This window comes from Acomys russatus, chromosome 10 (genome assembly GCF_903995435.1).
Source record: "Acomys russatus chromosome 10, mAcoRus1.1, whole genome shotgun sequence".
In the NCBI taxonomy this organism is placed as follows: domain Eukaryota; kingdom Metazoa; phylum Chordata; class Mammalia; order Rodentia; family Muridae; genus Acomys; species Acomys russatus.
The window spans coordinates 40,244,752-40,260,206 of NC_067146.1; the positions used below are offsets into that span (position 1 = coordinate 40,244,752).

Here is a 15,455-nt window from a genome sequence, read left to right on the forward strand (position 1 = left end):
CGTGGAGGCACACTCACTCACAGCAGTGGCAGTACTCAGTAGGATGTGTCAGGGAAACTGAGTTCAAGGCCGGCCAGAGCTACATAGTAAAGCCTGGAAGAAAGATGAGAGAAGAAAAAGGAAGGGGGGAGGGAGGAGAGGGAGGAGAGGACAGGAGAGAGGAGGGGAGGGATGGAGAGAACCGCCTGGCATAGATCACTTGGCAATACATCTCAAAGGCAGCTTCCCAAGTCAAAGATACACTAAGAAGCTACTTGAGAAAACAGGTTTCTGCTTCCGATTTACAACTGACACAATGTTGAGGACAACTCTGCTCTAACACAGGCAGCAAAATTAACTTAACATCTTCTGGGTATATTCCAAGGAGTGGAATAGCTGGGTCTTGAGGAAGCCCTATTCCCATTTTTCTGAGATAGCACCAGATAGCTTTCCAAAGTGGCTGTACTAGTTTGCATTCCCACCAGCAATGAAGGAGTGTTCCTCTCTCTCCACATCCTCGTCAGCATGTGTTGTCACGTGAATGTTTGATTTTAGCCATTCTGATGGGTGTAAGATGGAATCTCAGAGTTGTTTTGATTTGCATTTCTCTGATGACCAGAGATGTTGAGCATTTCTTTAAGTGTGTCTCAGCCATTTGATATTCCTCTGTTGAGAATTCTCTGTTTAATTCTGAGCCCCATTTCTCAATTGGGTTATTTGGTTTGATGCCGTTTAATTTCTTGAGTTCTTTATAAAGTTTGGATATTAGACCTTTGTCAGATGCAGGGTTGGTGAAAATTATTTCCCAGTCTGTAGGCTGTCGCTTTGTTCTTTTGACAGTGTCTCCTGCCTTGCAGAAGCTTCTCAGCCTCATGAGGTCCCATTTATTAATTGTTGACCTTAAGGCCTGGGCTGTTGGTGTTCTGTTCAGGAAATTGTCTCCTGTGCCAATGTGTTCCAGGCTCTTCCCCACTTTTTCTTCTAACTGATTTAGTGTCTCTGGTTTTATATTGAGGTCTTTAATCCACTTGGACTTGAGCTTTGTGCATGGTGACAAGTATGGGTCCAATTGCATTTTTCTACATGTAGAAATCCAGTTAGACCAGCACCATTTGTTGAAGATGCTATCCTTTTTCCATTGAATAGATTTGGCTTCTTTGTCAAAAATCAGGTGACTATATGTGTGTGGATTCATATCTGGGTCTTCAATACAATTCCATTGATCCAGCCTATTGCTGTGCCAGATGCTCCAGCACACAACAAGAAAATTTGCTCAACCATGTTCATAGCAGCCTTATTCATAATCGCCAGAACATGGAAACAGCCTAAGTGTCCCTCAGAAGAAGAATGGATAAAGAAACTGTGGTACATTTACACTATGGAATACTACTCAGCTATTAAAAACAAGGAATTCCTGAAATTTGCGGACAAATGGATTGAACTAGAAATGATCATAATGAGTGAGCTAACCCAGAAGCAGAGAGACTCCAAAGGTATATACTCACTTATAACTGGACACTAGCCCAAGGGGCAGGTCCCATGAAAGTCTGCACCTACCAGGAAAGTGGAATAGAGGTGAGAACATCCTATTGAGACTCTAGGTAAGAAAAATATAGGGGATAGGGAAGTAGGTGGATCTAGAGGGTCCTAGAAACCTACAAGAGGAACATTATGATGGGTGGATCTGAGCCCAGTGGTTCTGCTTGATCAAAGGCACCAACCAAGGACAAAACGTGCAGTCATCATCAAACCCCTACCCAGATCTAACCAAGGGACAGAACATTCTCCACAGTTAAGTGGAGACTGAGGACTGACTTTCACAGGATCTCTGGTGCCCCATATTTGGCCATGTCCCTTTGTGGGGGAGGCCCAATGGCACTCGGAGGAAGGATAGCAGACTACCAAGAAGAGACTTGATACCCTAGCACCATATTCAGGGGGAGGAGGTCCCCCTCGGTCATAGTCATAGGGAAGGGGGATTGGGGCGAAAGTGGGAGAGAGGGAGGAATGGGAGGATGTAGGGGATGGGATAGAAAATGAGATGTAATATGAATTATTTTATTTTTCAGTAAAAATGTGTTAAAAAAGTTAACTTAACAAAGCCCAGTTTTTCTTTCCTACTTAATGGCTTACTGTAGGGATCTCAAGGGTTAAAACAGTTCCGAGAATCAATAAGGAAACTCAATGTCCCAGATAAACAAAAGCAGACTGACTTCTGTGTTTACCTTTTCTGCTGCAACAAATATATTTATAAGATACATTGACTGTTTAATACCTAATTTTGTACTTCCTGAGATCAAAAGGAAACATGTTTATACTATTTAATTATATGAAAGAATTTGAGTTGTATATTGAAAAACACATGAACTAAAGGTCCTGACATTTTCCCAAAAAGTAGAAATAATAGAATACAGTGAATAAACAATGACATCTTAGATGATCTGAATTTTATCACTAATGAAAGCTGATTGTGTTCAACTTAGAAAGAAGTCTACTAGTCCTGCTTTGACTTGATGTGCCAGGGTGGGCTGGTACCAATGGAAGTGGGAAAGACAGGGTATGAGGTGGGTATGAGGGTGGGACTGGGAAGAGAGAGGTGGGGCTGCAATCAGGATATAAAGTTAATTAATTAATTAATTAACTAATGGAAAAAAGAAAGAAGTCTACAACATTGCATCACAGTATAGAAGAATTATTTGCAAAGGGCCTTTGGTTTTGCTTTTTACAAATAAACACCTTAAAATATATATCCAGAACACTATTCCTTCAGCACATTAGACGCTTCTGAATTGCTTGAAGGTTAGGAATTGGGCTGCCTGGAGAGTAGTCCAGAAAAGGAGACAAGAGAACTTCAAATGCAGTGGAGTTTTCTACTAGTAATGCTTAGGTTCATGTAAAATACAAAGTTAAGAAAATATCTGTTGCCGAGAGCAGTGGTGGCACACACCTTTAATCCCAGCACTTGGGAGGCAAAGGCAAGTGGATCTCTGTGAGTTCTAGGCCAGCCTGGACTACAGAGCAAGTTCAGGTCAGCCAGGGATACACAGAGAAACCCTGTCTGAAAAAACAAAAAAAACAAAACAAACAAGAAAATACCTGTTGCCACATTTAATTTTTTTTCACAATGATTTCTTACAACTGTCCTTACAGTATCTTTTTTCCCCATCATTAACTTATTCATTAAAAAAAAAAAAAAAGAAAAGATTAGGGTAGGATTTTAAGAAACAAAAAAATGTGCTGGAAATATGATTTAGGAAAATGAATGCTAAAGGAATTTAGTAGTCAGGTGTCTGTAGGAAGATGATACTATGCCAAGGAGGAAATATTCAGTTGGTGGGACAGCAAGATGGCTCTACGGATCAAAGGCATGCGCTGCCAAGACTGAGGATCTAAGTTCAGCTTTTACCTCCAACACGCTCTGGCATGGGGACACACACACACACACACACACACACACACACACACACACACACAGACAGAGACAGAATATAGCACTCTAACCCTCTGAAGCTGTAGAAAAACTCAGACATTATCTTTGCTTCTGTATCAACTCCCCACTTGCTTCTGAAACAAGTGCCATTGGGTTTGCCTTCAAATATTTTTAATGTAAATTAGAACACATTTCATTACAGTGAAAGGTTCCTCTAGTGTCACTATAAGCTTCCTTGCGATTAAGCACGTTGTCCTCTGACACCTGCTACCCGTCACACAGCACTTTCTTCCACCTCTTAGCAGGTTCCAGACTTTAACCCTGACCCACACTCTTTTGTATTCTTCTCCATCTTTCCTCCGCCACTGAAAACCCAATCAAGACGCTGATGCAATGATTTCTTGTGAGAATCAAATGCACACAAGCCAAAGTCGATCCTCTCTCTACACACTTAACCTTACTGTTGAGAACTCTAACACAAAAGCAAGCTGGGATAATAATATTTAGAGATAACCTAGGCTAATTAAAATAGATACTCATTGCCATTGTTTTTTGTTATTATCATCAGAGATAAAAGAATTTAACAAAAGTACTATCAGAACTAATGACACTTATGAATGGCAATGACCTCTCATCAGTGGCAGGTAAATCCCATTTCCACAGCACTGCTTTCTGACCCTGAGGAAACCTGCCCCCTCACCCACTGGTCAAGTCTCTAGCACATGAAAATGGTTTTCCATCTCTCCCCTTTGAAACCTTGTGCTAAGGTTATTTTCCTGAGATGCTCATGTAGGGAAAATAAAGCAGATGTGTCACCACCATTTGCCCTAAGGCAACTGCCAATTCAGAAAAGCTAATCAAAGTTAGTTTAACCCAAGCTGAGATAAAACCTACAGGGTCTTTAGGTAAGTTACCACTTTTCTTTCTGGATTAAAGACAATAATGTTATTGTTGCTGTTTTTTCGAAACCTCCAAAATCGATTACAGATTCATACCACAAGGACTACTAAAACCCACTTCACTTTTCCTGGCCCTCCTAATTTATGCACTACAGCCTATCTGGTAGATGGGCTGGTAGAAGCCTGTCCATGAAGGTAGTGGGTCTAACTTCTACCTGCAGCTGTGTGACCTTCTGTAAAGCAGGACAGCAGTTCTACTGATGATTTATTGATGACCACAGGTCACTTTGAGGGGGGAACACAGATGAGTACATGACCAAATCATTAGCAAGGAACACTAGTTTTATCATTAGTAGTCTTGTAATACTGTGCCTATGTAACTGGAAATTTCAGCTACCCAGTTTCAGTTCAAAGACCTTCCCCTCAAAAACAATTAACAACAACAACAAAAAAAGGCAAAAAACCTGTAACTTAAAACCAGCAAACTGTATGACTTGGAATATGTTGTCTCTATTCATTACCTCCATTTTACTCACTCTCAAATCCAAAGTTGTCATCTTCTACATTCAAAATTAAAAGTTGTATTCCTACTGTATTTTAAATAGTAAGTGCTTTCAATTTGTTGGTGACAGGTATGGTGGCTCATGCCTGTAATTTGAGCTTTTGGAAGGCCAAGGCAAAGGATTGAAGTGAATTTGAGGTCAGCCCAGACTATAGAATCTCTTTTACTAAAAAAAAATGCATTTAAGTACATACATATATACAATTCTTCATATAAATTAATATTGGATGATCTTGGACTTAAATTCTAGTGTGGTCTGTTACTTTGTAATTGTCTTGGGCAGAATTTAAAACTTTGAAGATTCTTACTTGTATCCCCTTATAAAAAGGAGACAATACATACCTCCAAGGAATGCTGTATTGATTATGAGGCAGAGAAAATTAGCCTCTAGCATGTTGCTGATACTCAGACAGCAGTCATCATTATTTATAAGGGACACAATTTAACTAGAACACAGGTATAGACATAAAACAGTTCATACAAACACACAAAAAAGTATACTCTAAATACAGGGTTATGTTTAGAATTTCATTTTATTTTTATTGCAAGGAGTACATATGCATATGTGTGTACACGTGCATAAGTGTACATCCACATCTACGCCTGTGTGTGTAAAGGCTAGAGGCTGACATCAGTGTCTTCTATAATCACTTTTCACCTTAGTTTCTGAGACTGAGTATTAGACTCAATGAACACTCAGCTACTTAATTAGACTTAGCTGGCCACTAGCCCCAGAAACGTGCCTCATCTCCCCAGTGATGGGCTCCAGGTGTGGCTCCTGCCTGGCTTCATACATAAGAGCTGGAGACCAAAACACAAGCCCTCATGCTTGTTGCTGACTAAGCCATCTCCCTGGCTCCTGGAACTTAGTTTTTAAATAAATCAAATAAGTAAATAAATAAATAAGTGGTAAAGATGAAATTTTTGTCCTATGAAAAGAACAAAAATATGTATCTCTTTTGTACATAAAACCTTTTTATAACCTTGAGGGGGAAAGGTATAAAAACAGCTATAATAGAACTTTAAAATCAGGAATGTAAACGGGGTGTGGTGGCACACACCCGTAATCGAGCAGTCAGGGAGGCAGGGACAGGTGGATCGCTGTGAGTTCGAGGCCATCCTGATCTACAAAGTGAGTCCAAGACAGTCAAGGCTACACAGAGAAACCCTGTCTTAAAAAAAATCATCAATCAATCAATCAAATCAGAATTGTGCAGGATAAAACTGCATTCAATGAAACCTAAAAGCCGTAAAGGCAAAATAAACTGTTCTGTTAAAGATAATCATTAAGGTGTATTTTACTTGGTCTCAATGTAAAACTATAATCAACACTAAAATGCAGAGTATAAGAAACTCGGTAAGATAAACAATTTCATTTCTTCAACATGTAAATTATGAGGCGCAAAAAGATAAAATAAATTTTGAGACACTCTAAAACACAAGTAGACAAAACTAAACTAAATAGACACATGCTTTGGTAATAAAACCATATGTCACAGTACTAAGAGGACTGCATCACAAGTGAGCATGGTCCTTTCACGGGGCTCCGGATGGGAAGGAGGCAGCACTTGGGTGTGCACATCAACACTTGGGCTCACTGATCATCCAGGTAGACCGAGGTGGAAGTCATAGGTGCTTCCTTTGAATAACTTCTCAGTCCACCCATGGTTTTATGTGCATCTCTGTCTTGGGATTACATTTTTAAATGTTTTTAAATTAAAATTACAATTTTAAAGATTTTTCCAACCAGCAATTGAATTTTTCATATGAATGTGTTCCTCTTCTCACATTCATATTCATACCATAAATCAGATGCACTACACTTGGTTTTATACTTGATTGCTCACTGACAACCGAGCAGAACCCTTTAAGAGACTGATTTTTGGCATTATTTATTTATTTATTTATTTATTTATTTATTTATTTTGGTAATAAGTATTTTATTTGGTCCAGTTTCTGTCTCTCTCTCTTTTTTTTTAATTTTTTATTATTAATTTATTCTTGTTACATCTCAATGGTTATCCCATCCCTTGTGTCCTCCCATTCTTCCCTCCCTCCCCTTTTCCCCTTATTCCCCTCCCCTATGACTATTCCTGAAGGGGATTACCTCCCCCTGTATATGCTCATAGGGTATCAAGTCTCTTCTCAGTAACCTGCTGTCCTTCCTCTGAGTGCTACCAGGTCTCCCCCTCCAGGGGACATGGAAATCAGGCACAATTTTCATTAAAGGAGTACAGCTCAATTGGTAAAATGCATGTCTAGTAAGCTTGAAGTCTTGGGTCCCAAACTCAGTGTATAAAAAGATTCCCCACAAAGGAAGAGAAATTTGACTTACTTTGTTTTCCACAGCCTTGCCTCCATGTTCTATATGTCTCTCCACATAACTAGAGGACAGAAGCTCACTGCAACAACAGAAAAGAAGGAGCAGTTAAAGACGGTCCTGCAGCGGAAGACAACTCAGTAGCAGAGGTTGCTCAGGACGCTCCAGGCCCTGGGTTTCATCCCAGGGCTGCAGGGGAAAGACTTGGTTTGAATATCTATCACATTTGAAAACGTGCATCAAATTCACACATACCTACTTTATCCATTTTATTTAATTCAGATTTCAAAACAAAATCAACACTTTACAGAGAAGGAAAGAAGGAAGAAGAAGGAGGGAGGGAGGGAGCGAACATGCTACACAAATAGTGCTTCTACAAAAATAGAAGGCTGGACTGCCTCCACCACTTGTTGTCCCATGGCTGAGCACAGCCAACTCTCCATCCAGCACCAGGCCTAGGAAATTATAACAACACAATTACATTTTAAAGGTATGTTTTACTACAGCTTTCTATCAGAAAATTTTAATTTGCTACCCATAATTTAACCATTTTTAGGTATCGTGTATGTTACTTTTCTTACAATTATTAGTCTATTACACACAGAAAAAGACAGACCAAAGAAAATGAAAAGGAATGGAAAAGGAGCTGGCAAGATGGCTCAGTGGATAAAGACACTGGCTGCCAAGCCTCACAACCTAACTTCAGTCCTGATTCACATAGTAGAGGAAGATACCAAACTCTCCTGATTCATCCTCTGAACTCCACGTGTGCGCACGCACGCACGCACGCACGCACACACACACACACACACACACACACACACACACATACACAAAAACAAAGAAATGAAAAGCAAAACATCATCAACATTTTGAAGCTATTTGTTTAAAGTCTTCTAAACAACCTTCTTGTATGACTTAGATATGTGTCTACTTCTTTAATTTACTTTATGTGCCTTAGTATTTTGCTTACGTGTATGTCTGTGTAATGTGTGGATGCAGTGCCCACGGAGGCCAGAAGGGAATATAAGATCCCATGGACCTACACTTAGAGATAGCTGTGGCCCACAATGTAGGTGCTGGGAATTGAATCCAGGTTCTTTACAAGAGCATCCAGTGCTCTTAACGGCTGAGACATCCTACATAAGGAAATCTGCTACTGTAGAAGCTTTCTAAAATGTGTGCCTGTATAAAATGAATTTAAATAGAATTACATATAATGGATGGAGAGAATAACTCAAATGGATATCATTGCTACCAAATAAAATCCCCAGTACCATGAATGGGTTACATCTTTTTTCAGTCATTGTCAAAGGAGTTATCAGTGTTGGAATTTTGTCTAGCCAGAACTTGTACCTAAAAACATCACAGGCTATTGCCAATGCTGTTGGCTATCCTTCTCAACCTATTGCTGAAGACACCTCATGTGTATGTCATTGAACATGGAGAAATTGAGCTTGGGCTCTACCAGAAGCCTCATCCCTACTGACTAGCATTCATAGTGCTGGAAAATATATATACATGCTACCAAAGGAGAAAAATAATCATTGCCCCCACCCAGCTATAAGCCCGACAAGCTGTAATAGTGACCGGCCTAAAATTCATACCCACTAGTATAATAGTGGTACAACAATTAGGGGAGTTAAGATCACTTTTAAAATTGTATCTATGGCCATTTCAACAAGATGGAATGGATACCTGACTCTATTAATGAGACCAAGAACCTAAGAGCAGATAGGCTATGGACACTAGCACGAACCTGCTACTATTATTTTGCTGAAGAAACATAGCAATAAAATGACTTCTAATGATATATTGCTATATCTAGAGATCAGCGCACTGATCAACCCTCATCATAGAATCTTCTTCTTACAGTAGATGATAATTAATACCAAAACCAATGAATGGACAATGTGCATGGTGAAAGACTTGCAACACTCAGCCCTGACCGTGATGTCTTTATCATTCCCTTCCTCTCAAGGCTCAAGGATCTATGAAGAAGAAAAGTAAAAAGATTGTAAGAGCCAGAAGTAATGAACGACCTCAAGGAAACAGCATTTTCGAGACACAACAGGACTGATGCACATATGAACTCACAGACTGTCACAGTATGTGTAAGACCTGTAAAACTTCAAGCTAGTCAAAATCCCAACAGTGAGGACAGAACGTGGACAGAAAATCACACCCCTAACCAAGAAGTTGTATGTAAATGATATTTGCTAGAAAAGGGGAAAATCAATTTTCTTTGATGGAATGACACAATCCAGGGCAAGCCTATACCTACAAATAGTTGGCCAACACAAAACCAGACTCTATACTTTGTTTTGATGTGTGTATATGCTTTTTTTAGTTTGTTGGGTTTGGGTCTTTTTTAAAATTAATTCATTCATTCACTTTACATCCCAATTATAGCCCCCTCCTTCTTCTATTCCCTCTTTACCCCTCCTCTATTCCTCAGAAAAGGGGAGCCCCACCCACTCACCCTCCTACTCCAGCTTATCAAGTCACGTTAGGACTGAGCATGTCCTCTTTCCCTGTGGCCTGGCAAGGGAAAGTGGCCGGGTGCGGAAGTGATCAAAAAAACAGGCAATAGAGTCAATGTCAGAGACAACCCATGCTCTCCTTACTAGGGGACCCAATATGAAGCCTGAGCTTCCCACCTGACACATCAGTATAGGAGGCCTAGGTCCAGTCTATACATGGTCCTTGGTAGGTGCTTCTGTCTCTGCAAGATCTTCTGGGCCCTGGTTAGTTGGCTCTGTCAGTCTTTTTGTGGAGCTCCTGTCACTTCCAGGTTCTTCTATCCATCTGCCCACTTTCCCACAAGACTCCCTATGCTTTGCCCAAAGTTTGGCAATAAGTCTCTGCATCTGTTTGGATCTGCTGCTGGGTGTAGCAGCTACACTAGGCTCCTGTCTGCAAGCATAGCAGAATATCATTAACAATGTTAAGGGTGGCTCTCTCCCATGGGTTGGGATTCAGGTTGGGCCAGACACTGGTTGGACACTCCTTCAATTTCTGCTCTACTTTATCCGTGCACATCTTGTAGGCAAGGTACATTTTGGGTCGAAGTTTTTGTGGGTGGGTTGGTGTTCCCCTCCCTCCACTAGGAGTCTTGTCTAGTTAGAGGGTGTCCTCTTCAGTCTCCATGACCCCTGTGTTGGGGGTTGGTCTAGTGTTATACATTCTAATGGTAATCACTGGCCCCCAAGATTTGGTTGCTGCCCAGACGAGCACATTCTCGCGTATACCTTTCCTTATTATGTAAACCTTGCCTACGAAATTATTCCTGTTTGACAAAAAAAACAAAAAAAAAAAAAAAAAAAAAAAACCAATACATGGGCAGGGCTGGAGGAAGGCAGGCATGGTGAAGGTTCCCGAGGGACAGAAGACCACAGGAAGAGAAGCAGACAGGTATCAAAGGAGGAAGGAAGGAGGGAGCTAATATGGGTTAGTGTGGCCAAATCAGGGTGGATGGAGGAAAGTGGCCCAGATGAGAGAATAAGCATTTATGGCATGAAAGGTAGCCCAGATAGAAATGATTAGAGCAGATGGTGTGGGATTGGGGCTTGGGAGGTAAAGATAGCTTAGGAGGTAATGTGTGCCTTGACCCAGGTGAAATGAGGCTATTCTAAAATGCATCAGGTGTCTTGGTCTTTATTGATTCTGATAGCAGGTTAGATAATACTGCTGTAATAATTGTAAGGCTAATAAAAACATTATTAGACTACAGGCTCTACTTTTAAATTAACCTGCTACTAGGGGTCCCAGCTAGAGTCACCCCCATATCCTCCTAGAAAACTACCCTATCCTGTGTCTTCAGCTTGTCAGAGATCCTTCTGCACATGGTTTCTCTTCTCTCTACAGGCCCTCTATTTTCCCACCCCCACACTCCCCAGGTCTGATCTCCACCCTCATTTCACTCTGCATTCCCTCTCCTACCTTGTTCCCTCTCTTAACCACTTCCGCTGTCTCTTCTATTTCTGAATGAGATATAATCACCCTCCCTTGGGTCCTCCATGTTGCTTATCTCCTTTGGGTCTGTGAATTGTAGTACATTTATCCTAAACCACATAGCTAACATCTGCTTATAAGTGAGTACATATCATGTGTGTCTTTCTGGGTCTGGGTTACCTTACTCGGGTTGATCTTTTCTAGATCCATCCATTTGCCTGCAAATTTCATGATCTCCCTGATTTTAACAGCTGAGTAGTATTCCATTGTATAAAGGTGCCAGTTTCTTTATCTGTTCTTCAGTTGAGGGACATCTAGGTTGTTTCCAGATTCTAGCTATTATGAATAAAGCTGCTATGAACATAGTTGAGCAAACGTCCTTGATGTATGGCAGAGCATCTTTTGGGTATATTCCCAGGAGTGGTATGGCTGAGTCTTGAAGTATTATTCCCAATTTCCTGAGAAAGAGCCAGATTGATCTCCACAGTGGTTGTACAAGTTTGCACTTCCACCAGCAAAGGAAGAGTGCTCCCCTTTCCTCACAGCCTCACGAGCATGTGCTGTCACTTGAGTTTTTTACATTAGCCATTGTGATTTTGTAAAATAGAATCTCAGAGTCATTTTGATTTGCATTTCCCTGATGACTGTGGATGCTGAGCATTTCTGTAAGTCTCAACTAATTGGGATTCCTCTGTTAAGGATTCTCTATGTAGCTCTGTACCCTATTGTTGAGGAAGCAGTGAGACAGGGTTTCTCTGGCTGTCCTGGACTGACTTTGTAGACCAGGCTGGCTCAAACTCACAGAGGTCAGCCTGCCTCTGCCTCCAGAGTGCTGGTATCACAGGTATGTGTGTGTGTGTGTGTGTGTGTGTGTGTGTGTGTGTGTTTAAGAAGGAAAAAGAACATGAAGTGAGGTGAGTGGTTGCCAGGAGAATGTGAAAAGACAGTTGTGGGAAGGGATACAATATGTTGAAACTGTGTTGTATGAGCAATTTTTGAACTAAGAAAAATAAAACTAAAACCTTTCACACATAGCAACTAAAAAGTTGTTTCCTATATGTGAAAATGTCCTCTTAAGTGTGATATCTCAAGATACAGCTTTCATAAAATCTTTATTTTTTTCTCTGTCTGTCTCTCTGTCTCTGACTCTGTCTCTCTCTCTCTCTCTCTGTCTCTTTGCCTCTCTGTCTGTCCTTGTCTCTGTCTCTGTGTCTGTCTGTCTGTCTGTCTCTCTCTCTCTCTCTCTCTCTCTCTCTCTCTCTCTCTCTCTCTCTCTCTCTCTCTCTGTGTGTGTGTGTGTGTGTGTTTGTGATGATAATGGTGTGCTCATATCTGCACACTCATGTAGAAGCATGATGTTCACACTTGGTACTTTCCTTTATTGATCTGCACCTTATCTTTTGAAATGCAATCTCATTGAACAGGAGTTACCTGTTTCAACCAGACTAGCTGGCCAGCAAGCACCACAATTTGCCTGTCTCCTCATACCAGGCAACCTTGTCTTGTACAGTCAACACTTTTCTCACTGAGCCATTTTCATGGGCCCAAAAAGTCTTTACTATTTTTAAAGCTCTAAAATATAAATAAAATTTTCATGAATAACTAAAAAGAATACATGATGCCATAAATTTATAATGCTACTCTATTTATACACATTGAGTCAATGTTTTAAAAATCTTCTAAAAAATGTTTTATGAGTCATCAAGCCAAAGTTGTCCCAATTGTAAACTTCAGAAGCCCCTGGCCCATCATGATGATCACCGTGCCTACAATTGTTTGAGATATAAATTACATGTGCAAGCAATTGCTATAGTATAGCACACCCATAATGCTCCAGAATCTATGATTAAACTTCTACTTGGGGAACTAAGTCCTTTTGTCATTTGCCTTTGAAAATACAGTCATATTCTCCCTTCCCCATCGTGTGTGTGTGTGTGTGTGTGTGTGTGTGTGTGTGTGTACACATGAAGCTCACCATTTTGTTTAGGCTATTTGGCCGGTGAGCTCCTAAGATCCCCTTGTATCTGCCCCCTACAGGAACCCACTGCCATGCCTGGCTTTTCAGGTGGGTTCTGAGGACTCAGCATGAGCTCAGATCCTCAAACTGGCAGAACAAGTGCTCTTCACCACTGAACCACCTGATCAATTCCTAGAATACACTTTCCTATTGGCTTTATGGGCGAGCCAGCTAAGATGTGCTAAGTTGTATATTGCATATAAAACAACAACAACATCTAAAAACTTACTTAAGCTACCAAGACATTTGTCATCTTCTTATTAGAAATTCCAGGGCACCAATTTGACCTCTTCTCCTTGGTGGGGAAGCCTGGTGGTGGTATACAGAGGAAAGGGAAGCAGGCTATACGGATGAGACCTGATAGACTGTTGGATATATGGTGGGAGAGGAGGCCCCCTTGTGTCCGAAGTCTAGGGAAGGGGATAGGGCAGAAGAGGGAAAGAGGGAGGGAGGGAGGGAGAGAGGGAAGGAGAGAGGGAGGGTGAGAATGGGAAGATACAAGTGAGGGGATAACAATCAGGGCATAATCTGAATAAATTATAATAAGTTAAAATCAATATTAAAAAAAGAAATTCCAGGGCAATTATAATTGAATTTTCAGTCAACATTGAACTCTCTTAAATGAATAAACTTGAGCCTTAAAATTATATAGTTTGAACTCTGAGATTCCATCTTACTCCCATCATCTTACTCCCATCAGAATGGCCAAGATCAAAAATTCAAGCAACACCACATGCTGGTGAGGATGTGAGAAAGAGGAACACTCCTTCATTGCTGGTGGGAATGCAGTCTAGTGCAACCACTTTGAAAATCTATCTGGCGCTATCTCAGAAAACTAGTTATAGGGCTTCCTCAAGACCCAGCTATTCCACTCCTTGGAATATACCCAGAAGATTCTCTAGCATACAACAGGGACATATGCTCAACCATGTTCATAGCAGCCTTATTTATAATAGCCAGAACATGGAAACAGCCTAAGTGTCCCTCAGTAGAAGAATGGATAAAGAAACTGTGGTACATTTACACCATGGAATATTACACAGCTATTAAAAACAAAGAATTTCCGAAATTTGTGGACAAATGGATTGACCTAGAAATGATCATAATGAGTGAGCTAAAACCCAGAAGCAGAGAGACTCAAATAGTATATATTCACTTATATCTGGACACTAGTCCAAGGGTTATGTCTCATGAAAGTCTTCACTTACCAGGAAAATGGGATAGTGGTGAGGACATCCTAAGGTGAGAGCAATATAGGAGATAGGGAAATAGATGGATTCAGAGGGTCCTAGAAACCTACAAGAAGAACACTATGATGGGCAGATCTGGGCCCAGGGGTTCTGCTCGATCTATAGCACCAACCAAGGACAATATGTGCAGTCATCATCAAATCCCTACCCAGAGCTAGCCAAGGGACAGAATATTCTCCACAGTTAAGTGGAGACTGGGGACTGACTTTCACACAAACTCTGGTGTCCCTTATTTGGCCATGTCCCCCTGATGGGGAGGCCCGATGGCACTCGGAGGAAGGATAGCAGACTACCAAGAAGAAACTTGATAACTTAACATCATATTCAAGGGGAGGAGGTCCCTATCAGTCACAGTCATAGGGAAGGGGAATGGGGTGAAAGTGGGAGGGAGGGAGGGAGGAATGGGAGGATGCACGGGATGGGATAGCAATTGAGATGTAATATGAATGATTTTATTTTTCAATAAAATTTTTTTAAAAAAATTATATAGTTTGTGAACTTTTGAGATATTTTAAATATGGAGTAGGTAGTAGGAAAATTGTGTTATATTTAGACAGAATTCACAGGATGTCACTTATCTATGGATTTATCTAATAACTGAAAGAGTACATGATGCATAAATAACTACAAATAGTAATCTTTTCTTTTTGTGAGATAAGCTCTGGGCCTTGTAACCATCAGCAAGGAAGGCCGATGCAGAGAGAATTATGTGTGGATGCCCTACACCCCAGAATGAGCTGAAAGTGCTGGGGTGGTCCTTCTCCCCAGCTTACACCCACTTCTACATGGGCTGAACCATCTGTCTCTCTGGACTCTCATTGCCTGGCTAAATGGTTTATCTCCGGTTTAAGGGTTAATTTGATTGGTGGAATTCTGTTCTACCTCTGAGACAGCATTACCTGGAGACTGCCACTGGCCACATCAGGGTAATTATAGAGTTGGTACATGCAGTGACTCAGCACCATTGAGACTAAGGGTGAAACGCCCAAGTCACAAAACCTCCGCAGACTACCAGAGACCAGCCAAACGCAATGTACACAGGGT

General features: G+C 40.9%; 1 protein-coding gene across 8 annotated transcripts in view; it reads right to left on the bottom strand.

The window, feature by feature from the left end:
• The window catches only part of Adam22 (ADAM metallopeptidase domain 22), a 221,883-nt gene that overhangs the window by 99,377 nt on the left and 107,051 nt on the right, over nucleotides 1-15,455 (bottom strand). For all 8 annotated transcript variants that reach the window (XM_051152033.1, XM_051152030.1, XM_051152036.1 and 5 more), the window contains exon 4: nucleotides 7,206-7,272. In XM_051152033.1, the coding sequence (XP_051007990.1) occupies nucleotides 7,206-7,272 (67 nt within the window). The remainder of the gene's footprint in view (nucleotides 1-7,205; nucleotides 7,273-15,455) is intronic.